Source organism: Uloborus diversus, chromosome 4 (assembly GCF_026930045.1).
Source record: "Uloborus diversus isolate 005 chromosome 4, Udiv.v.3.1, whole genome shotgun sequence".
NCBI classification, from domain to species: domain Eukaryota; kingdom Metazoa; phylum Arthropoda; class Arachnida; order Araneae; family Uloboridae; genus Uloborus; species Uloborus diversus.
This window is the reverse complement of record NC_072734.1, coordinates 161,052,304-161,076,359: the sequence shown is the minus strand read 5'-3', so window position 1 is coordinate 161,076,359 and position 24,056 is coordinate 161,052,304. Positions and strand designations below refer to the sequence as shown.

Genomic DNA, 24,056 nt, shown 5'->3' with positions numbered 1-24,056 from the left:
AACCACGTGCTTTTGTTTACATGCAAAATTTTGTAAGAGCGGGTCTTTTTCTGGGATTTTTTTCCATAAAAGTCGAAAGTTGAATGATGTAGAACTGCTATTTTGCTACTGTAAATGCATACATTTTGCTTTATAATGGCATTTAATACACACATGCACGAAAGAAATATCTATAAAGTTAGACCAGATTTTGCTAATCTTGCATTAGAATATCCTGAATTTAGAAAGCATGTTTATCCAGACGCAAAAGGAAAATATCACGTCGATTTCACTAATACGGAAACGCTTAGAGTATTGACTCAAATTTTACTGAAAAAGGATTTTAAATTAGCAGTAGAGATTCCGAATGGTTTTTTGATACCAACAGTTCCGCAAAGATTAAATTACATTTTATGGGTTGAGGATTTACTAAATGTTACTTCGCAAGAAAGTAATGATGTTCGTGGAATTGATATTGGTAAATACTTTTTTAAAAAATATTATTTCGCGGAGCTTATAAAAGAAGTATATCTCCAAGTTAAATTTTAGTGTTGAAAGTTTAAGCAACAAAATATAAATCAATGTGAAATGTCATTCATACAGTTGCCTTAAAATCAATCATTTAATTCTTAAATATTGCTCATTTCTTCATCTTTTTACTACCTTCAGTTTAGACTACATGAATAAATTTATTACTATTACAGTAAAACTCCAATTATCCGAACTTCTATTATTCAAATTGCTTTCAGAATTTCAATTCACAAAATAATGATTCTTCTAATGCGCTATTCCCTCCACAAGACTAGTTAAATAATTTACTTTGACAGAGATATTCAGCAAGCAATGACTTACATTTGAAGTACAGTGTGTACATACTATACTAATGTACAGCACTTGTAAATATGCTTAACAAGTAAAGGTGTTGCCTTTTCATATGATTCAATAAAAGCTCTCTTTCTTTGAAAACAGTTTTTTCTCCCACTTTCAACATGTTCAGTAAGTAATTAAAATAGTCCCTTTTTTTTTGGACAAATTCCTACTATCCTAATTTCCGAATGGGATCCGGTCCCAATTGATTCAGGTAATTGGAGTTCTACTATATTGACTTTTTTTTTTAATAATTAGCATGATATATTATTAGACTGAAATATTATAGTAATGTACTGAAATATAGTACAACTATATTTGATTCTGAACAATTTCATGCATTATCTATAAATGGACATTTGCAGAACTTAAGAGTGTTACCTTCTCTTGATGAATAAAAAAGTGATGAACTTGTTGAGTTTTAATATAATAACTTGGGTTGACAAAAACCTAAGTATATGCAGAAGCAGGTTTTTGAAAATGTATATGCGGGACTTCAAAAAGCTTACAATTCTTTTTTCGCTCATCCTCTTTCATGATTTTTTTTTTTTTTTTTTTGGCATGAAAAACGTTATATAATTTAAAATGCTTAACTCTTTCAGTCTTTCTGTCAAGGTTAATGTTTTATTTATTTATTTATGTAAATTTTAACCAAGCAAGTAACATTCTTCAGCTTGCCCCCCCCCCCCTAAAATAATAATCTGTATCCACCCCTGGGCAAACCCTGGTTCTTTCATTTCATATTTTTAAATATTTCAAAATTTATAAGCATTTCTGAACTGTTTTCTTCATATACTGAAATACATTAATTTTTTGTTATAGTAGTTTTTCGGTTTTATAAACCATCAAGATTAAGGGTTACCTGATTGAAGGTCACTGGATTGTAACTATGACTTCCCTTATTCGACTTGCAAAAAATGCCCTTATTCACTGTGTGCTGTAGTTGGAGAAAAATGTTAGGGGGTTGTGCATTGAGGGTTCATTTTGCATTATTTTCACAATAAGAAATCAAATATTTTGGGAGTTGGATTACCCCCTCCCCCTCCAATTACAGCACTACTTATTCAGCATATTTTATATGATTATTCGGAAAAGTTGAAGATCATATTACATTTTCCTCTTGAAATTTAATGATGCTTGAAGCCATTTTTTTAGATAAGATATGTGGATATGGTCATATTTTTATTGTTTGGTTAAATTTGGATTTTCAATTACAGAATTAAGTATTTTCCCCCTTTCCAAAAATTTTAGTTTTTAGCGTCCTTGTTCAAGAGAAGAGATAAGTATTTTCAACACCCTTTGTTAAAGTTAATTGATAATGCATTTCAATGAATTCTATTTGTAGGTACTGGACCTTGTGCCATTTTTTCTCTTCTTGGAGCTAGAAAAAACAATTGGAGATTTGTTGCAACAGAAAGTTCAGACGAGGCAATAAGATGGGCTACTAAAAACATTCAAGCTAATGATTTACAGGATAATATTCAAAGTATTGCTGTTGCTTCTTCCTCTCTAAACAATCTTTCAGTGCTTTTCTATATTCAATCCTTTATTTTATACAGGGTCTTTTAAATTTTGAAAGTTTTCTCATTGCTTAAATGTGCTTTTAAAGCTTGCAGAACTTTGAAATCCACTGCCATGTGTTACATTCAACCATTGGATGGCAACCCAGCCCGTTTTCCCTTCAAGCTTCCTGGAGACAAAGAAATGAGATGACATAAAAACCCAAGATAGATAGAATTTTTTAAAAAAATTCAAGAAAAAAAGGGGTAAAAAAGCTAATTTAAAATAATAGTAAATAGCTTCTGAGATCAGTGTTGTTTTTTTTCTATTAAGTTTCATAAAGCTATTTAATTTTATAGAATTATAGTTCATTCCCTAAAGGTCATTCATTATGTACCTTTTTTTTTTGTCATAGAAACTGTAAAAATACATCAACGTACTTAACTGGTATTTAACAGAAGAGAAAAATTATCAAAAGTCAACAAATTGTTGATTTTAATGCTCTAGAGATCATTTTTTAGATGCCCTGTTTGTTGAAGTTTAACTGAAGTAAGATTTAACCTTCTTTGAGCCGACAGGAGGTCATGTCAGCCTAGTTGGAAAAAAACGACACTATTCGGAATCAGAATAATGTAATTTTTATCAGCTTTATGAGGAAGACAAGGACTGAAGTCCAAACTAACATGCGACGCACATTGACTTACGGCAGCTCTGAGAATCTTTTAGCACCCACACCTGTGTAAAAGTTACAACAAATTCAGTGCTCAAAGCACTCCAACATAAAGCAACTTGCTAAAACATTTGAAGGTCATGTCTTGCAGCTATTCACAGCTGTAAATTCAAAGTACTTACGTAGTTTTGTGATTAGTGTATAGTCTCGTTAGTTGTGTCCAACCCCAGGGGCAGTATTTAGGCTTTTTACTGCCTCAGAGTGCTGGGAGCACTGATAATCTACAGCAAAAACTAGCTGCTGAGTAGTTAAACAGTGACCTTTTTGTCCATTATCAACTTAGAGATCCCAGATCCCCACGCTGTTCAAGCATGAATAATCCACTCCAGTGGACTCAAAACTGAGCACATTTTCTATGTGAAGGATTCATTTTACCTTTTTCTGCTAATCAATGGTAGGCAATCGAAGAATGGTACTTTGGTTTCTCAGAGACAGTAGGAGGAGGGGAGAAGTTTTTAGTCCTCCATTATCGTAAAACTTGTTGTTGTGACCAGTGTCAGAGTGTCCTTTGTAAAATTTGTAAAAAACGTTTTTGAAGAAAAACATGTATTGAAAACATCTTTTTGGTTTGAACAACCTTCCGTTCAAATTTGAACAGTTCAATACCCTTAACATTAGCACCTACAGGGAAACTAATAATTCAATTTTGATCCCGAACTAAAAGGCAAATTTACTTCAAATAAATTTTGTTGGAAATAGCTCTTGTCGACCAATTCCAAACTCCAACTCCTAGAATTTTAGAGCCGTTCACTCCTATCCTGTCCCTGAAAATTAGTGGGACTCCAACTCCCCAACTCCGACTTTGACTCCGTAGCTTTGGAAAAAAGGACCGACTCCAATTCTTGGATTTCATGTAATTGGTATCAGCTTTTGAATAAATTTGCTTATAAATACATATTAATTTTTTTTCTATTTTTATATATTTTGAAATATTTATTATTTGAAATTAAAATGAATGTGACAAATAGTATCATGTATATTAAGCATTTCTGCATTAATACAACACTGAAGCTACAGTAAGTGTAAAGCATAATAGATTAAAAGCCTTAGTAAAAAACTTAACGTAACACGCCAATGTTCCGAAACAGGAACATGCCCAAAATATTAGGTAAAAATTTAAAAAAAAAAAAATTTCTTCTTGCATTGTGTAAAGGGATGCCTAAGAGTCCTATTTTTATGGAACAATTCAACATTTTACCCTTGGAACATAGAGTGGCGTTTAAAGAGTTAAAGCTGTCTCCCAGTTTCTCTCTTAAGTGATTTTTTCTGCTCTTTAAAATAATTTTAAGTTGTTTAGAAATCTGCTACAAGCTCTCAAGAGATTGAACAAGACGAAAAATGATTAAGATTTGCAAATTTTTACCCTAAATCAGATTTTTTTTCTGTTATTTTTTAATTTACACCATTAACAATCATGTTAGTAATTATTAGTATTGTTCAACATGGTCTAAAATATTTTTCTGAAATTATTTTTCTCATTAAAACGTTTTGTGTTACGTTTTCATACTTCTGATAAACAATGCAATACTTTTGCATTTGGGTTTTCAATGAGATTTTTTTTTTTTTTCATTTTTGAATAGTAAGCTTTATTAATAAGCTTATCATTATCTTTAGTTTGGATTTTGGTTCAAACTTTAATGTTGAATAAAATGTTTACTATTGAAAATGTATAAACAAACTTCTATGATCATTTTGAGTGTGAAATTTTAATTGTCATCAAGTTAAATTCTGGACCAAATAAAATTTAATTAAAAAACATTTGTCTTAAAATATTTTCAATGTAAAAGCATACTGTTTTTCTCTTGTTTTTAATATAAAAATATACTGTTTTTAAAATGAAATCTACTGTTGCAACTACTATTTTGTGCACCTTGCAAAAATGGAAGGTATGGACATGGACTCCTTTGTCATCCCTGTGGTTGCTGTCTCTTTCCTTCCCGCCGTCCCTGCCAGGGCTTATGGGATAGCCGCGGCTCTTAGTGTGCTCATTACGCCATCCTCATTGTTTGTTGTTGCCATCCACATTACTGCTGATTCTTCCTATTCAGTTATGCTATTTCATAGCAGCTTTAAATATGGATTAATTGCATTTTTGTGTTGCAAAGTATCACAGATGAAATGCTATCATCTCTATATCTAATTGTTCAGAAAATCACTTAATAGTATGAAATGTATAAATGTCAATTTTTTTCTTTTTAGTTTCTCGTTAGTGATATTAATGTTGCTCTTTTTTTTATATTTTCAGTTGTAAGAGTTGATAAAAATAGTATTTTGAAGGAAGCTTTAAATTCAACTGATAAAACTTTTAATTTCTGCTTGTGTAATCCTCCATTCTTTGATAACATTGAAGAAATACGAAGGAAAAATGCGAGATTAAAAGAAACAATTGCTGATGTTGCAAAGAAAGAAGAAATATTTGCTGAAGGTGGTGAAATTGCTTTTGTTAAAAATATGATTGAAGATAGCTTATTCTTCAAAAAACAAATTAGGTTAGTATTAATAATTTTGATTTTTTTTTTTTTTTTTTTGAAATGGTGAATAAATATTTTATAAAATTGATTGACAAGAGCAATGCTTAACATCAACAAGTAAATTGATTTATGAGCATATTCTAATCATTAGAAAGGCTATTAATGCTTAGCTTTAGATATTTTATAACATATAAAACTCAAAAAAATTGTGCTTGGAAATGTACTATACCTGGAAGCAAGTGCAAAACTAATCCAGAAATAGTCAAAATAACATAAGTCTACGAAATCAGCAAGAATACTGCAATGAAGAGTATATTGGAGATGCATAACAATGTAATGTGTTTCATTTTTGTCAAAAAAAAAAAGAAAAATATATCCACACGAAAAAAATGCTTGTGTATCTGTCTTTGCCTTAAAAAATATGAGTTACTGATCTTGTTGATAAAACTTTTATAATCATTTGCAACATTTTTTTTTTTTTTTTTTTTGTCTTATGTAAGAAAATTCGCAAGTTCAGCTCATCAACTCTTAAATTTTATCAAATGTAGAAAGAATGGATTTATTTTACCAAACCCCACTCATTTTTAAGGCTAAAATTTTAAATCAACATTCAAAATAAAGTCTTCTGATTATTTTACCCACAAGTTTTGCAACAAGTTTTATTTCTAAAAAATAATCTTAATGCAATTTGAAGTATCTAGAGAAGAAAAAAAAAGAGAGAATCTAACGAAAAATAACTGCTGTTGTGAGCATGGTTTTATTTTTATTTCATTTATTTATTTCTTTTTTTTTGTTTATTTTTTGAGATTTCAGGAAACAGCAGTCATTATTTGTGAATGTAAACATTTTTCTAAACACATGAACACAAATGGCCCCTTATCTTAATTTCAAAAAAAAAAAAAATTTAAATTTTTGTTTCCATGCCTAAAAATTGTTTTTTTTTTTTTAATCAGAATAACCTGTGTGTAGAGTTCCGTAGGATAAAATTAACCGGAGCTAGAATTTTCAATGTTACAATGAATATGATGAATTTAGAAAAAACAATCATAAACAAAATGTGTACATTATTAACCGTTTTGCAATCTGAATGTAACTTGCAATGAGAGTAACAATAAAAAAAACCAACAAAACACAAATTGTTTTTGTTCTTCATAAGTTAATAACATGTAGATGTTCCACATTAATTCAACATCCATTTCAGCACTCATTAGCCGCTTTCAACATGAGAACCGCTGGTTTGACTTCTAAATATGAGAAATTGTTTTGCGATATTGAAGGGCATTCTTACAGAAATCGAGCACCCACCTGCAGGTACGAAAAATTTCCAACACATAGACATCTAGCGTTTTATCTAAAATTCAATAATGTTACAAAGATATGCATATTGTATTCCAACCTGTTAATAATTCAACTAATAGTAGTTTCTACCAGATAATTTGGCTGTTGCTTCTTACAGTGAAGGAATATATTTCCATTCATTTTGTAGCCACACCCAATCTGGGTTTGCCACAATTTTAAATTTTACTTAGATGTCAGCACAGGACCATAGACTGGGGGTGGCATTAGGGGCCATGCCCTACCTATTGTGACTAATGCCTCACCTTTAAAATTACATTTAAGAAAAGACAAAATTCTAAGGTAACATTCTCAAATCTCCCTTTCTATAAAAAATCAAAAAAGATCCCCTAAAACTGTTTTGGAACCTTCAATTTCTGAAAATTTCTGGAGAATATTTAACTCTATCCCCCCCCCCCCCCCCCATATCATCAACAGTATCATACAGTCACATTTTTAGGGCTTCTAAATTCCAAACATTTCTGTAGGAGAGTTCCAAAACCCATCCCTTCTACTAACATAATCGAATATAGCCTACAATTGCGATTTTAGAATGTTAGTTTCTAAACACTTCCTGGGGAAGCCTCCAAACTTCCATTCTCTTCCTCTTTAACATCCCTCAAAGTGGGCAGAAATTGTATTTTCATGTCTTCAAATTAGGGAAATTTCGGGGGAATGTTCCGAATCTCATTCTCTTCCTAATGTCATCAAAAACGCCATATAATTCCTTTTTTAAAATTATGATTTCAAAAATGCCCTGAAGGACCGGTGTCATGGGATTAAAGTGCCCTAACTTATAACAATGCTTAGCTATGACTTTGCGCCAACATCCTCATTGAAAAAGGATAAAACTGGCAATTTTCCTTGTAAATAGTAATATGATCACAGCTAGCGCTGTGATAACTGGGCTGTCTGGTATACTGCAAGTAGTTCTGCCTTAGCCCTGGCTTTGGGGCTGCTATAATTGTTGTACTGTTTAATATAAATTATGTTATCGGCTTCTAGTGCTGTGCTTTTAGCTTCAGTTTCAACTTCGGAAGTTTAAAAATGGCGTGGACAGACCTGGTGAGTACAAAAGTGAGTTGATTGTTACAACTTGCCTTCTGGCAAAATTAGTGATCTCCATTATTGTTTCTCATCTTTTGTCTTATCTGACTTTCTATTTCCAAAGTTGAAACTGAAAATCAACCCTAGTTCTCTATATATACTATACTTTTAAGTGTGTAGACAAATTTCTAAATGGAAGTAGTGTGGTTGGTGTTCACGTCAGATTTAAAAAAAATAATAATAAAATAAATTGATATACTGTTTTAATCATAAATTTGCTAATTTCTTTTTTCTATATTCTTTTTACAGCTTATATACTTCCATGTTTGGAAAAAAGAAGAGTTTCATTCACATTTTGAATGAATTAAAAAATATTCCTGTGAGTATTATTTTGTATTTTTATTTATAGTCAAATCTCATGAATATAAATTTTAAACAATCATACCATTTTGTTTCCTTTGACTAGTTTGTATTATTAGAAACAAAGATTTGATTGAATATAGTTAAAATACAAGCTACATTTCATAACTTCGTCTTTATCTGTTCAATATGTTCGCTTCTCATGTTAGTTTTGTTCTTTTAGTTAAAATTTTTCATTAAAATTTCCTGTTATTCCTGTTTCATTTTCTTGCTTATTGAAATGTGACATAGCATATATTAGTTGCAATTTTGTAATATTATTTGTAGATGCTTCAATTGTGCATTTTCATAGTATTCTTTTGCTTTTTTAAAAACTTTCTTCAACATATAAAAAGTATTGTTACTTGTAAAGATTTTTTATTCTCAAATCTCAAAAAATATATAAACTTTGAGGAGAACTGAACTCATTTTAACCATTGCTAAAAAATACTCTTTCTCAAACTCAAAAAGCAATTCAAAGGATGCAGCAGTATACAAATTTGCCATGCAAATAGACCCTAATGGGAACTGGTTCTTATTTAATTTTGGCTCTAAGGGGAATGTGTGTATTTTTACTTGCTTGCATACATGTTTGATTGTATAAAGGTTAGTGCTGTAGTTTGAATGGAATGCCATTTCATGAAATAATTTGTTGTGTTGCACAACACATTTTTAATACTGAAAACATAATGCAAAATTAATATAAATTTGTTTCAGACCACCGTTTTTTTTAAGAATGTCTGCTTTTTGATTAAAATTGGTGAAGTAGCTTAAAACAACTTTTTGCTTGCATCTGTCTGGCATGATGTATACCCTATAAAAGGTGCTTTTCCGAAATATTTTTTACAACTGCAGCACTGATGAGAGCAGTTAGTTGTCAATGAAAAATACTATAGCTAATGGTTTTAAAGTAAATCAAATGTGTGTGCCGTTTTAAGTAATCAGGACGTATCGTTTTGTAATTAAATTTTTTGATGCTTTCAGTTCGTTAAAGCTTAATTAATTACTGTAATCAATCAAAACAGCATTTTAGGAGTTTAAACATGTGCTTTACATTATCATTCTGTGAACTTCATATGTTTAATAAGAAATGTTTTAATAATTTTTGTGCCTTAATAATTCATCTGTTGACAAAAATATAAGAATTAAAATGTTTCAATACAAAACACACATTTGCGTTTACCATATCATTTTGATCACAAAATAAGTAATACAAGTAACTAATATACCTAAAACGTTAAATGTTGCCTATTTGTGCTTCAAGTATATAGCAAACAGTATAACTTATTTGATGAATTCCATTTAACCTTGTGTTCAGTTTTCTTTTGACCAAGAACTTAACTTTCATGTTTCTTTCATGATGTTATATTAATTTGTGAATGCTATAAAAAATCGCAGCAGTTAATCGCCTAAAAAAAATTTGCTCTATTCTGCCCTCCAAATGTTGCAATGTCAATATTTTCTTTCACAAACACTTTGTGAACTCTATCTATATTTGTAAAGGAGACAATGTTTGCTTCTTTCTTTGTGTACAATGCCCAGAAGATGCCATAGCACCTACATCCTTGAAATTTAGTACAAAACTCGAACGTACCCCGGGTTGTCTGACCTCAAAGCCCTTATCCTAAAATTCAACTTAGTTTCTTTTAATTAATTTTTTAAGCCAAAATTTCGTATTTTTCACCTAATTGGGGTTGAAGAAATCTTCCCACCTCTTTACATTATATGTCATTCGAAAGAGCTTTTTTTTCTGCACAAAAAGACTGTTCCGTTTCTCTCAAATAATTAGAGCAGAAGATATAAGCGCTTCTAAATTAGCCAACATTCAAGCCTCAACTGGATTCTGTTGTGTTCAGATACAGCTAATTTGATTCACCGAGGTCGTGTTCAATAAAATAGCTACTGGTTAATTTGGGACAGAGGCGTAGCTAGACCCGACTTTCGGGGGGGGGGGGTTTCTTCTTTTATATATATATATATATATATATATGTATGTAAATAAATAAATATATATATATATATATATATATATATATATATATATATATATGTATATATATATATATATATATATATATGTATATATATATGTATATATATATATATATATATATATATATATATATATATATATATATATATATATATATATATATATGTAAATTTTTTTTTTTTTTGTATTAAAAAAAATAAGAGGGAGGTGAGTCTTATATACTTTGGAATGAGGTGCCCCAATACCGATACTTGTGTCAAACAAAACAAAAGCAAAGTATTTTTTATTTTTTTAATGTTATGGAAAATTCAACTTTTTTTTCTTTTCCCTCCATTTAATTTAAAGTGAAATTTTCTAGCAACGTCTAGTCAAAACCAGTCTATCCAAATTAGGGGGAAATCAAACATCTGATGAGCGTGTTCCGTTCATGAAATTGCTTTTCATATCGTTATATTTATATGTTGCTTTTTATGTATTTACATTTATGCTAATTCTAAAGCAGTTAATAAAATTTGAATTTAAAAAGTTAGGGAAGAAATATATGCGGTAGAAAGTTATTCGCTCAAATGCATACCATTTGTTCTCCTCTCAAGTCTTTATTTTTAATTTTATTTGCTGCTTTAGAATTTACATAAATATCTATTTGAGAGAGCAACAGTAATTTTCGGGTATTATAAACAGAAGTCTTTTTTATTTTCTACTTTTTAATCCGAACCAAGCTAATAGAAATAATCTAGATCTATCTCTCGATTTTTTTCTTTAATGTGAAATTCGAAATATATAGATTCGACTGTATGCAATATTCCCACTGCGCGGCTCATAAAATTAAACATATTTAACAATTTGCAGAATCTATGACAAAGAAAGGCTGCATATACGTGGAATTAACAAATCAATCTCATTTCTAAAGCAAAGTGTCAAATTTCACTCAATTATCAAAAAAATGTCTCAGCATAGGGAGGCATCTTTATGCTTGAGGGAGCATATTTTCAATGGCATTGGGGGTGCAGTGTGTATTTGAGTTGAATTATTTTTACTATGAGAAAGAAGGAGGGGGGGGGGATTCTTTTGTTCTAGATATAATGTGTTTTTTTAGGTGTTTTTTTTAAAGGACATGTAAATATTTTAGTTTTAAAAAATGATTTTTTTACATGACAGAGGTGGAAGAGAGTAGGGGTTCATTTCTTCAAGAGACTTCCTTTAAATTCTTAGCATGGGTATCGCTGTGCAGATACAGCAAATCTCAATATTACTGAATATTTCTTACTGCTTTTGAGAATAAAAAAAAGATCATATTATATTAGTCCTGTCACTTAGCTGTGTGACAGTTCTGCCGTGTGCAGGTAAATGGCAGTATCTACAAAAATGAATTTTTGAGATATTTGAAGAAACGCGTTTTTGCTTTCCCACAGACATCAATAAAATATTAAAGTTTGATTTTTGGTGATTCTATATGTTTATATCGAAATATTTTTTGAGTAATCTGTTTCATTTTGATTTTGCAGTCAAAATTTTGATCAAAGCAGATACTGCCGTTTACCTGCTCTTCGCACTGGTAATTTTCATACACTTTTGACAGTGGTAATTAGCACAAACTGCACAATATATTACTAAATGACCAGTAATTACAGATTCGACATAATACCAAGTAGATACATTATTACAAAGTATATTAATTCAAAGTTAATATTATATTTTGTTTTAAAACATAAATAAATACTGTGTATACACTTGACATAAATTTAAAATAAATGGATTAAATGTAACTTAAAAATAAAATGAACATTTTATTTTCTGACACAAGTGTAAATCAATGCCATTATGTACACATGTTGGTTTATTATTAAAAAAGATATAACTTACATATGTACCAAACGAAATGACCTACATACATTTGATAGAAATTTAAAGCAATAACATTTAGGTACCAACCCAGATACCAGATATATGCTAATTTAAACAGTCCTTGCTAAGCAAACTCAGATTTGTAATTTCTATTTTTTGATTTTAATAAAACATTGAATGTTAAAAAAGTAGATTTTCTATTCTTTTCCTCTTTCTTTTCTTTTTTTTTTCTTTTTTCTATACGCATCTCGAGCAATACGTTGAGCCACAGTTCTATGTCGTATTTTTGTAGGCTGTCTTGGAAAAGGGGCAGCATAATTTGCTGTCTCCACTGGAAGAAGAACTTCAGCATTCTGCATGGAATTTCGAGTAGAGGATGGATTGGATGAGTCCTCGAGACTCTGATTCCTCTGACAACAGATAGTCGACAAGGCATATGTTTTGATTGCTTACAGCATTATTGAAAACTCTTTTATGTTCCTGTGTTGTCACTTGGCAACTGGACAATTCTTTAGGCATTTTTAAAAATTACGAGAAATCGCTTAATGTTCCTCACTTTGCAGTAAAGCAATAAATCTCTATGAAAATTCAGGCAAAAGAAATGCTTCGTATGCTAACAATGGCTCTCACCGAACAACTAAAAGTACAGCTGCTTAATATTAAAAATTGAGAAAAATATCATCTGCAACAAAACAAATGAAGCAAAATCGTTCTGTTGCTACACAGGTTTATTTATCGTCTGCCAAATATTGCTTGTTTGCTCGTATGTTATCTTTTATAACTATATATTAGCAAGAACTGATTTTGTTTTATTGTTTTTAGAACACAAATATGAGGAATCAAAGAAATTTTTTTTAGATATCTTAGGCTTGTGAAATTACAAAATGTTTTCTTCGACTTTATTTGAAATAAAGTATGGTTATTTCCCTAAGTAATGGTTTTAAGTCTCTTGCGCTTAAGGACCCTCAAAGTTAAATTTTTGAGAGACGGTAATTAACAATTTTGTCAAATGATAAAATATGACTAGGCATGCATTTCTACATCTAATGAGAAGCAACTAGGAATCATTTTAAAAAATGCAATATTGTCTCTAAATTTGCCGATAAAGGAAATTTTTGAGAATCCACACAATGACCTCCAATCAGGGCGCTATTGCTTGCGCTTAGTTGAATTTTTAAAAAATCGTGAAAATGGTTTTTGCATCTTGGTGTAAATTTTGGCAGCAGTTAATTTATGTTCCATTCTTCGGGCAATGGTTATGGGTAGGTATAGGTCAGTAAATACATGGTACTGATTACCTGCACAATGTAGTGATAATATCAGTTACTGCTAATCACCACTGATTAAAAAAAATGCTTTTATTTAGTGGCAAACAAAAAAAACATGTTTTCACCATGAAACTGAAGTAATATAGATTTCAGAAATGCAGGGGTCGAAGTAGTCCTATATATCCTATATTTCCTATATTTTCAAAAAAAGCATCAAAATTGTCCTATATTTCCTATATTTTTCAAAAATGTCTTATATTTTCTATATTCCCTTTTTTTACCCTATATATCTTTTAAAAAGAACAGTAAATAAACTTTCTGACATCGGATTTTTCGCTGAAAATACGTGCCCAAACAAATTTCAAATTAAAAAACGCAACTGACTAAATCCTGCAACGGGCATCTTCTCTCATTGGCTACAGCAATGTGACATCACTCTATAGTTGGTGGAGTTTCGAGAACTAAGTCTGAAGTTGGTTTTAGAATTTTACGTTTGGAGGGCAACATCCATTTGTTTTGTTTTCCATCATGGGGTTTTCGTTTTTGTTGGTATAGGGGCCTTGGTGGCCGGGTGGTTTCACCAACTTGCTTTGTAAGCAGAGAGGCGCAGGTTCGATTCCCGTCTGTAGCCATGAGTGTTCTTTTATTCCTATGTAATTTACATCTTTCATTAATGTATTGTCCTGGAAATAAAATATGGAAAAAGGTTGTGAATTATTAGAGGTAAAATCTTCTCCGCTGAGAATAGCTATATACCCCAATGTGTGTTACCATAAATCAAATCAAATCGTTGGTATATTTTTGTGTTCAGTGCATTTTCTAATTGGAATTTTCTAATATTCTTTTTGTAATCTTTTCCTTTTGTAAAATTTTGGGATCATCGAATGTTAGTTCCTTATGACGTTAAAACGTAGTTTGTTGTATTAAGTGGAATTATAATGGTGAAATCGCATCGCTTAACACAATTTCGTGTGGAGTGGTTGAACCAGGAGGACATTAATTGTACAACTTTTGGTGCATGTGCACTAAAGGAAAAGATGATTTTACCGCTTTTTGCCATTTTTGCAACTGTTTGTCATTTTGCAACCATATGAGGCAGCATGCTAAAACATTCAAGCGTAAAGAAAACTCTGAAAAACGTCAGGAGGATCCTCCTCAAGCACTGTTTGTTCTTTATAGAAGTGGTAAAAGGTTCAGTTTAGGTATAAAATCAAATAATAGTGGAATTTGTAATTGGGTCGTGAGTGAGGAAGAAAAATAAAAATCAGCTTTGTTCAAATTTTGTTCAGTTATTTAGTCTATAAAGTACACTTTTTTCAAAAATTATTCTTTCAACTACAGGAAAGCCATTTGAGATGTAAGTTATAATTTTGTTTGAGGTTTTTTTTTTTTTTTGAAACAAAAACATTGATAAGAATAACTAAATAATATATGATATGTATTATTTCTTTTTTCATAGCAAAATTATTCATATAATGTGTCCTATATTTGTCCTATATTTTTTTTGGAAAATGTCCTATATGTGACAAGTCGGTCACTTCTACCCCTGGAAATGCAAAAAAAGATGAAAATGTTAAATTTCACAGTCACTGCCGTTTACTTTCCCACGGCAGAACAGTTATGAGTAAAGAATTTCAAAGATGCAAATAAATGAAAATAAAAAAGTGCAGTTGCTGCCATTTCCCTGCCCATGGGAGAAAGTTTCCGTTCTCCTGTGTGCAGGTAAAGAGCAGTTAGTACGTACTGCCGACTTCCCGCATAATGTTGCGAAAAAAACAGTTACTGCTAATTACCACTGAAAAAAGAAATGCTTTTTTTTCTTCGGCAACCAAATAAACAATTTTGTACCATAAAGCTATGGCAATATAGATATCAAAAATGCAAAAAAAATGAAAATTGAAAAATCTGCAGCTACTGCCATTTACCTGCACAGTTACAGGAGATATCTATTTTTTAAAAAAAGTATTTAGTGCGAATAAACTTCAACATTAATTTAGCATTCATTTTGACCTAAAAATATATGTTTTTCTGCTGTATTTGTGCTATTAGCAGTGGCGTAACTACAGGGGGCAGTTTGCCCCACTGTCGGCCCCCACGTGTTGCCCATCTGTTTGCCCCACTGTTTGCCCCACGTGTTACCCATCTAGGGGGTGACACCCAAACAGAAATTGCATTTTTTTTTTTAAATTAAATATCTTAATTCAGAAAACTTCCCCCAATATTTCAAATATTAAATAACCCTGAACTTCTTCAATCCCTAACATTTTCTAGACCAAAAATAGTCTAGAATGCCCTTGAATTCGAAAAATTTCCCGGGTTGGGCACTCGAACCTCTCCTTCCTGCAACATCACCAAAGTTTGCTCAAAACTGTTTTAAGAGCTACAATTTTGAAAATTTTCCGCTGGACTTCTCAAAATCCTTCCTTTTCCAACATACTTAGAGATTGTATGAATTTCTTGTTTTCGATAAAGCATCAAAAACCTTTTTTTTTTGTAGGGGGGACGGGGGGGGGGGGGGTTAATACCACAAATTACCGCTCCGGGTGTCGCCCTTGTTAGGTACACCACTGCTGTTATACATAAATTATGTGTAATTATTATTGCTTTAACTATTACAATTGATAAATATGCTGTCTAATTAAGTAGTTAGTGTTTTAGATCTTGTTGTATATACATGATTCTCAAAAAATATTCTTGTTTTCAGGATATCAAAGTTACTACCTCTGAATTTTGTCAGGGTAATACCGTTCGTTGGGGAATTGCTTGGACATTTGAACAATCTTTTGAATTTCCAAAGGTATTTATTTGTTTTTTACTATTTTTATTATTTAGGTTTTTTTTTTTTTTTTTTCAAATTTTATTCATTTTCTTCATTGTTTCTCATTTATTTATTCATCTTTGACTTCTCGTAAAATGTCGCAAATGTCAATCAAATAAAATCTTTTTGTCCCCCACCAATTTTACATGATCTGTTTTTGTGGTTGCAATAAGTTTTACAAGAGAAAGTTATGCAGTTGTAATTAGCATTATGTAAATGTTTCATTTGTTTTTGGGAGTAAAGAAAAGCATTAACTTGTTTTAGAAATGTTTCTTCAATCAATGTTCATTCCGCATATATTTATGGCAATCCTTTATCAAATCTTTAAATTAATTGAAAAGATTAATCTAAGAAGGTCCCCCCCCCCCCTCCTCTTCCATACGTCTTAAATAGTGTGTTTATATTTTATCTTTTGAATTTGTTCGCTCATTGTAGTATTTTTTTTTAATTAACTTTTGAAAACTTTTCAATTTATCCAAGTTATATCATCCTTGTCAATGGCTTAAATTTCTGGAAATTTTCTTACCAAAAATATGTTTAGAAAATTTTTGTTTAGCAATTTAAAATCTAAATAACTTTCAACCTAACAACAAATATTAAAATATTTTCTTGGTAAGAAAGCAAACGATAGTTCTGCTTTGGTATAAGCAATGTGATTATGTTTGTTGTTTCATTTGATCTTCATTTTTCAGGAGAAAAAAGTGAAAGCTAAAACAAAACCTAAATCTAAGCCGCCTTTAGTTTACCGTGTGCCTGAAACTGTTCACAATCCAGATGTCATTGTACCTCCTGTCCTAGAAAGACTTATTGGTATTATGAATGAACTAAAGGTATGTAGTACTTTTTTGTGATAAAACTTTAACAGTCTTATATTCAGCAGTTATCCTTACTGTAAAATAATCTCACAAATTTGTTTTGCTTTTAGTTTTTTTAGGTGTTGTAATTTAGCATTAAACATTGTAGTTCAATTTATGTTTATATTCATAGCCAATTTTTAAATTGACAGTAGCTGACTCGAATATTTTCTCCCTTCCCTCTCATATACAGGATAAATATTAAAATCTATTTTATTCCTAAACCCTTAGGGAAAGTTACAGTAAATCCAAATTTTGATTTAAATATTGCAGCATTTTAACTAAGAAAACATCCAACTTAGCATATTTTATGTAGACAGGGGTGCCTGCTTAGAGGGGGTCATGGTGTAGACTGCGCCATTGAATCTGTTGAGGAGAATTTCTAATCTAATAATATCTCCCCAATATTTCCTTTAATATTTGCAGAGTGAATTCTGAAAGAAGTCTAATATACTATTTCATACTTGAACAATGTTTATTAAACAACAAGGTATATAGCTGAAACAGTCTGTAAATGATTTTAAAAAAAAAAGCTAAAAACTTAATAATTAATTCCATCTCACATTTAGCTACAAACTATGGCACACCCCGTGCTATGTGCTATTAATGTACAAAATGACTAATATAGAAATGATGAAATCTAAACTGCATGACTATCGAATAAAGCTTCGATGAAAGACTTTAAGCCCATTAGGAAATAAGCTAACACAAGCTCATCATATTGAAGAGGGGCGAGTGGCATGAACAAGCAAGTTCGAATGCTGACGAAGCAACCACCTACGATGATGAAAGACAATCAAAGAGAAAGAACATAAGCCGTGAGCGGTTTAAATATCCCCAGGGTCATTCACTACGGAGTTCCGCAAAGGTGGATGAAAGTGAAACCAAACATTCGGTTAATTCGACCAACCCGAAATAAGTCCTGATAAGCATTTTTACCCCCGCCATGCAGAATGGTTGGTAATACACTGTAAGTAACGAAAAACATACTCTTTTAGTATTGTTGTTGTGAGTTGATGAGATAGGATTATTTACTGTTGTTGCTAACAGGCATTTATGCTTAACAAAATCTTAAGGGGGTGTTTTGAGGGGGTTTTTCACTTTGGGGTGGTTTTTGCAATATTTAGGGGGGTGCCCATGCTCTTAAGGGGGTGGGCACCCCTGGCGTAGATAATGTATAAATAATGTTTCTAATTTTAGACAGGTGCAATAAAAATGTTACCTAAAAATTATTGAAGGGAAATTTTTTACAGGAATGTTAATAACACTGTGAAGCCTAAAGAAATATCTTCAAAATGCTTTTAACATAGTTCTTGCTGATTCTTATGTCATACCTGCCAACTCTAGTGTTTTTTCCGGGAGATTCCTGGATTTTGATCATTTCCCTACATTGTGTATATGATGTGAATAATATTTGGTTGTACTAAGAAGGATAAAAAAACAATCCTTATTTTTCCCTAAATAACAATGAAAAATCCATCGTAATCATCTACTGGATTTTTTAATCAACTACTAGATTTTTTCCCAGTAGATGTTGGCAGGTATGTTATGTAAAATGACCCCCTGAATTCAAATATGACCACCCTTTTCCCCCGTCACGACATTAGCAGTATAAAAATTATAGGTATTATTCATATTAATACTGTTCATTTATTATTAATAATAATCAAAAATTAGTGTTGGATATGATACATTAATGTATCATTAATACAATGTATGTCATTAATATATTGTTTTTCTATTTTATATTCATAAAATTATTAGTAAGAATTATTAGAATAATATATATATTGATCCCACTTTTTGAAAATGGCACCCCTTATTTCCCCCCCCCCCATTTTCAGCAGTTACATAATTATCATTTTTACTTGGAGGGGAAGGGAGCATTATATTAGCTATTAACACTCTTCCAAGGGATCATAGAGATCAAAAGTTCAAAAGCATAAACATTTGGAACAAGTTGGGAGACTCATACGGATATTCTCCTTAAAATGTTTTTAAAATCATCAAAACCGAACTGTCTTTTCTAGGGGCTTGTTTTAAAATTTTCCACTTGTTTTTCTTTGCAAAACCTGAAAGTAGGAGTCTTTCCTATAAACCCCATGTCCGAAAAAAGCTTTGCATTATAAAAATATTTTGTACAAATTATTGGAAGCATCTCATGTTGCATAGTCAAGAGTCGCATTGCAAATCTTCAGTAAAGAACCTTCCCGTATTATTCCACTTACATTCCCAAATATAATTATGATGAAAAATGAACTTCCGTATGCTTATAAAGTAGCATTCGGAAATTAATTAAGTAAAAAAGTAAAGTATATTATTATATTTCTGGGGATGCACCACCTCCACTGTTTATCACTTCTTGATATAGTAAAGAACAATGGGAGCAGTGAATCCACAGAAATACAAATGTACGTTAATGCTAAATCATAAGCATATTTAAGTTCAGTTTCATCTTAATTATGTCTGGGAATGTAAGTTGAATAATATGGGAGTTTTCTTTACTGAATGTCTGCAATGCGACCTTGACTGCAAAATGCAATGTTTCCGTTACGTTTTTTTTCTAAATGATTTTCTTTTTCAAACATGGAGCTCATAGGAGTGAGGGATGTGCTCCGATTTTATGCCGAAAAATAGATGAAAGAATTGTAGGACAAACTCCTAGAAAAAAAAGTGATGATGTTTAGAACATTTTAGAGGAGAACATTCCCATGTGTCTCCCAACTTACTCCAACTGTTAATTCTTTTGAACTTTGCATGCCCCCCCCTCCCCTCCTGCTATGAGGCAACACATAATAATCCTGAGGCTGAAACATATGCTATTGTTGAGGAAAATATCTACTAACATTTGTATGCCTTTACATTTCTGCACAACATTTAGGCAGTTCGTCTACTTTTATATTTTAACCGAGATTTATTAAAGTTTATTTTATGTATAAATTGTAATGTTACTAAAAAGTTGAAAACAATAGCTTAAATGTTGATGAATTTAAAGTAAATTGGTGGTTGGGTTTTTGAACAAGTAGTATAATAGTACTTGCAACCAAAACTATGTCTGGTTTGAGAACAGAATAATAGCTCCAGACACCTTAGACAAAAACGATTTATTTCCTTTGATTTTGAGTTTAGAAAAAAATAAAAGTTGGGTTTGAAAATCAGTTAAATAAATTTTCAATCTTACTACTATTATATATGCGAAAGTTTGTGAGTTTGTTTGTTACTCTTTCATGCAAAAATTACTGAATGAATCTTAATGAAACTTTACAGTAATATAGCTTATGCATCAGAATAGCACATAGGATAGTTTTCATCACGTTATGCGGGGTAAAAAACCCCATAGGGTGGCAATAAAACACAATTTTCATATAAATTCTCTAATAAGGGAGTGAAAAAATACTTCGCATATTGACATTATGTGTCCATCGAAAGCTCTGATTTTTCTGCTGCTGATGGCACCTGTTCGAAATTTCTAAGTGGAATAAAAAACAAATTATAAGCTTTTTAATTCCATGTTTGAGGGCTTTCCTCAACTCAATACAGTATTTAGTGTATCATCTCAACTCCCTGTCAATAGCGACCATTGTTTCATTGTTGACTATTTTTGCTTTTCATCTGACTGTTTAAGACTTTTCTCAAGTCAAATCTTAAAGTAACATTTTTGCACAAGATTGGCAAATATTAAATGCATTTGGCTGATTATTTTCCATTTTCCCATTGCAGCTTTGATGCAATTAATTTAATTGATTTAAATTATAGCAAAAAAATTCCTACATTGCATCTACATTGCTATCTACATTTTAATAGGAGAGAGGTGGCAGCTTTCATGTCAGCCTAAAGGCAGCATAAAGCTAAATTCAGCCCTGTAATGTTTCCCTTTTAATTTATTCTATAACTTGCCACTCAAGTCATGTGTTACATTCATAATATACGTGTTTGATATTGCAGATATCTGTGACAATTCATCGTGCTTCAAAGAATTTTGCCGAAGTTCAAATTAAAGCTATAAAAAATACATGGTCCCATCAGAGGAGGAAACGAAGAGAAATGCTCAGAAAATGCATTCAGCCAGCAGAAAATGAAACAGCTGAAAGCAAGCCCATGGAAAATGTACCTAAAGATTCTGAAATAAATGATGATGATGCTAATGCTTGTGAATCTGGACAAGGGCATGACAAAAGCTTCATGACTAAAGCTAAAACGCTTGACACTGAAATAAAAACTGAAGTTGAAGATTTAAATTCGAACTTGGAAAAAAATAATAACCCTGCATGTTCAATCGATTCAAATACTGCAACACAGCTTGTGCCATTAAAAAATATTTGCATAGCATCCAAAACACAAGGCTCAACTTTGCTTCATGATGATCAAAATGAAACTTCACTTACGAAGAAGCCAAAATGCTCTGAAGAAGAATGTGTGCAAAAGTCAAATTTAAATACAGAAACAGATGAAATACAGAAAGGAATGCTGAAAACTCCTATGAACAAAAGAAAGCATGACAATTGTTCACTGGAGCATGATGAAGAAAGAGTAACGAAAAAAGTATGTCTAAGTGAAAAGTCTAAAAGTACTGACTCAACAACTTTAATTCCTAATGAAGCCCATCTGATGCAGAAATCAAATGACAACAAAGATGAACATGTTCAAAAGTCTGTTGTAAATAAAGAAGTTGATGAAATACAAGAATTTATGTCCCACAATCCTGTGAAGAAAAGAAAACATGAAATCTGTTCATCACATGAAACAGAAGAAGTAAGCAAAAAATTGTGCATAGACAAAAAGGGTGAAAAAGATGATTTTAAAATGTCAGTTAAAAATGAAATTGAACTTGAAAATGCTAGTATTTTAGTTGCTGAAGAATGCACTGCTTTATTGGACTCCATAATTAGAGTTAGAAAAGCAAAAGACCATATTCTTTTAGAAATGACTTGTATATCTGATAACTACAGAGAACCCATGCATCAAGTATTTCAGTTAATAAAAAATAAGTTAAAGTAAGTTTTGTTTTACTTTCTTTTATAATTAAATGTGTGAGTGTCTGTGTGAGGTGCTAGACAAGAGCTTTGCATTTCAATGTTAAAAGTTTTAAAGTTGAGTTTTTATGTTTAGACTCTCTCTTAAGATCCTATTTCATTCAGAATATATATCGTATCCTTTTCATTCAATCATATTTATCATATTTGTGTCAGCTTCATAATTTGAAAATATTTATTTCTGTGCGCAAGGTAAAGCATTTAACATTCAACTTAATTGCTTTAGAATGTTGTTCCTATGAATCTTTAAAATAATCTCATCAAGATATGCAGGCACATTTTTATTATTTGATAGCGAATGGTGAATGGCAATTCTAAAATGGATGAAGTTGGCATCAAACCATGCAATTATGTGTCATTTGATGTATTTCTATTTAAGTTTGTTTTTTAATTCCTATAGGTGCTCTTAATTTGCACTATGCAAACAAGGTTATATACTCAATGCATTTGAAAGAAAAAAAACATCAGAATGCATAAAATATGCATAATTGCAGCATAACAGTTTTAAAATCCAGGGGGTGGGGACCAATTGATTTCTCCCCCCCCCCCTCTTACCCCTCGAATTCCCAAATGACGGGCCTGCCATAAATTAACTGGGATCTTGGTTTTCTGTTGAATCTTTATATTTTCCAATGTAAGTTTTAATAAAGTTTTGTTTTACTTTCCCTTTTTACCTCCAAAACTTTAAAACTACTGGTGTGACTACTTTTCAATACAACATTTTAAACCTGTCCCTTTCTCTATTTTAACTTTTCTTTCACACATTTTGCGGCCCATGTATTTTTCTCCACTTTGCTGTGATTTTCATGATTTTAATTGGATTAAAAAATAAACTAGAAGTATAAGTATCTTGCCAACCCGTAAGAAACTTCTGTGTTTATTTATCTCTATATATTTTTTTAAACTGAGGCTTGCATGGGTTTCTGTGTATTTCTTTTACTTACAAAAGTTTGGAAGTTGCATTTGGGCGTGCTTTAGTGAGGTAATCTTAATTATAGGCGGCTGGTGCACCAAAAAAGGGGGAGCTGAGGGAGATGCATGTAAAGTGGGGGCTGTCCCTACAGATATCCTTTTTTTATAAATTGAAGTTTAACTTTATTATTGATTAAATGACCTCTAAAACATTCGGGCATGACATCAAAAATCTAGACAGGTGGAAACAGTAGACTCCTTTCTTCCAATCAAAACTCCATTTTACTTTTTAGGAACTTGAGAAAAATACAAAACCCACCTTATTAAGTTAGTTTTCATCCTTTAAACATGTGAATCAATATATTTTTTTTTTTTTTTTTTGATTGATCATTAATTTTGGAACTTTTTTTAAGAGGGAGGGGCACTTGCAAGTATGAGCAGTTTATGATTTTAACAGCAGTGTAGTGTATGTCTCAAAACAGGGAGCACTGAGACATGATCCAAGCAAAGCAGTACTTAAACATATCCTATATGTTATAATATATAAACAGATTTCACTATGAAAAAATGTTTTTTTTAAATATTTAGGATTATAAACAACCCCTAACATTCCATGTTTGGTGTTGCTTTGTATTTAAAGAAACGTGTTTCTTTGCTTTTTTGATAAAATTGCTTAAATCTGGTGTTGCATACTTACACTTTTGTTGTATTATCTTTTCCTCCATATACAAGTGAACATAACAAAATATTATTTCATTTCTTACTAAAACCAACAATCCACTTATGTTTTTGGAACAACTCCGATCATGGCCAGGTTCATGTGGAGCCTTTGGCGTGCACATTTAGTATTCAAATAGGACGTTCCTCTCTTTGCTTTTCATTCTGCAATTCCTTCATTCATTACATTAATGAATTTTGCAAAAAAAATCAATAATTCACCTATCATCACTATGCGTTCGTCTCAAACATCAACAATCAAAATTCAATGAAAATTTTGAAGCACAG

At 31.3% G+C, this 24,056-nt stretch overlaps 1 protein-coding gene across 1 annotated transcript; it reads left to right on the top strand.

Annotated features, from left to right (window-relative positions):
• Positions 1-31: 31 nt before the first annotated feature.
• Positions 32-22,104, top strand: LOC129220959 (RNA N6-adenosine-methyltransferase mettl16-like). The gene is made up of 7 exons (XM_054855394.1): positions 32-457; positions 2,192-2,332; positions 5,322-5,565; positions 8,239-8,308; positions 16,139-16,231; positions 16,945-17,082; positions 21,052-22,104. The coding sequence occupies exons 1-7, from the start codon at positions 115-117 to the stop codon at positions 22,102-22,104; spliced, it is 2,082 nt and encodes a 693-aa protein (XP_054711369.1). The 5' UTR covers positions 32-114.
• The last annotated feature ends 1,952 nt before the right edge of the window (positions 22,105-24,056 follow it).

Bases quoted from the DNA above. Each gene is read 5' to 3' on its own strand.
- LOC129220959 (XM_054855394.1), top strand. From the start codon at position 115: ATGCATACATTTTGCTTTATAATGGCATTTAATACACACATGCACGAA. The intron at 2,333-5,321 runs GTATTGCTGTTG...TTATATTTTCAG, and splicing joins TTTACAGGATAATATTCAAA to TTGTAAGAGTTGATAAAAAT. The intron at 17,083-21,051 runs GTATGTAGTACT...TTGATATTGCAG, and splicing joins GTATTATGAATGAACTAAAG to ATATCTGTGACAATTCATCG.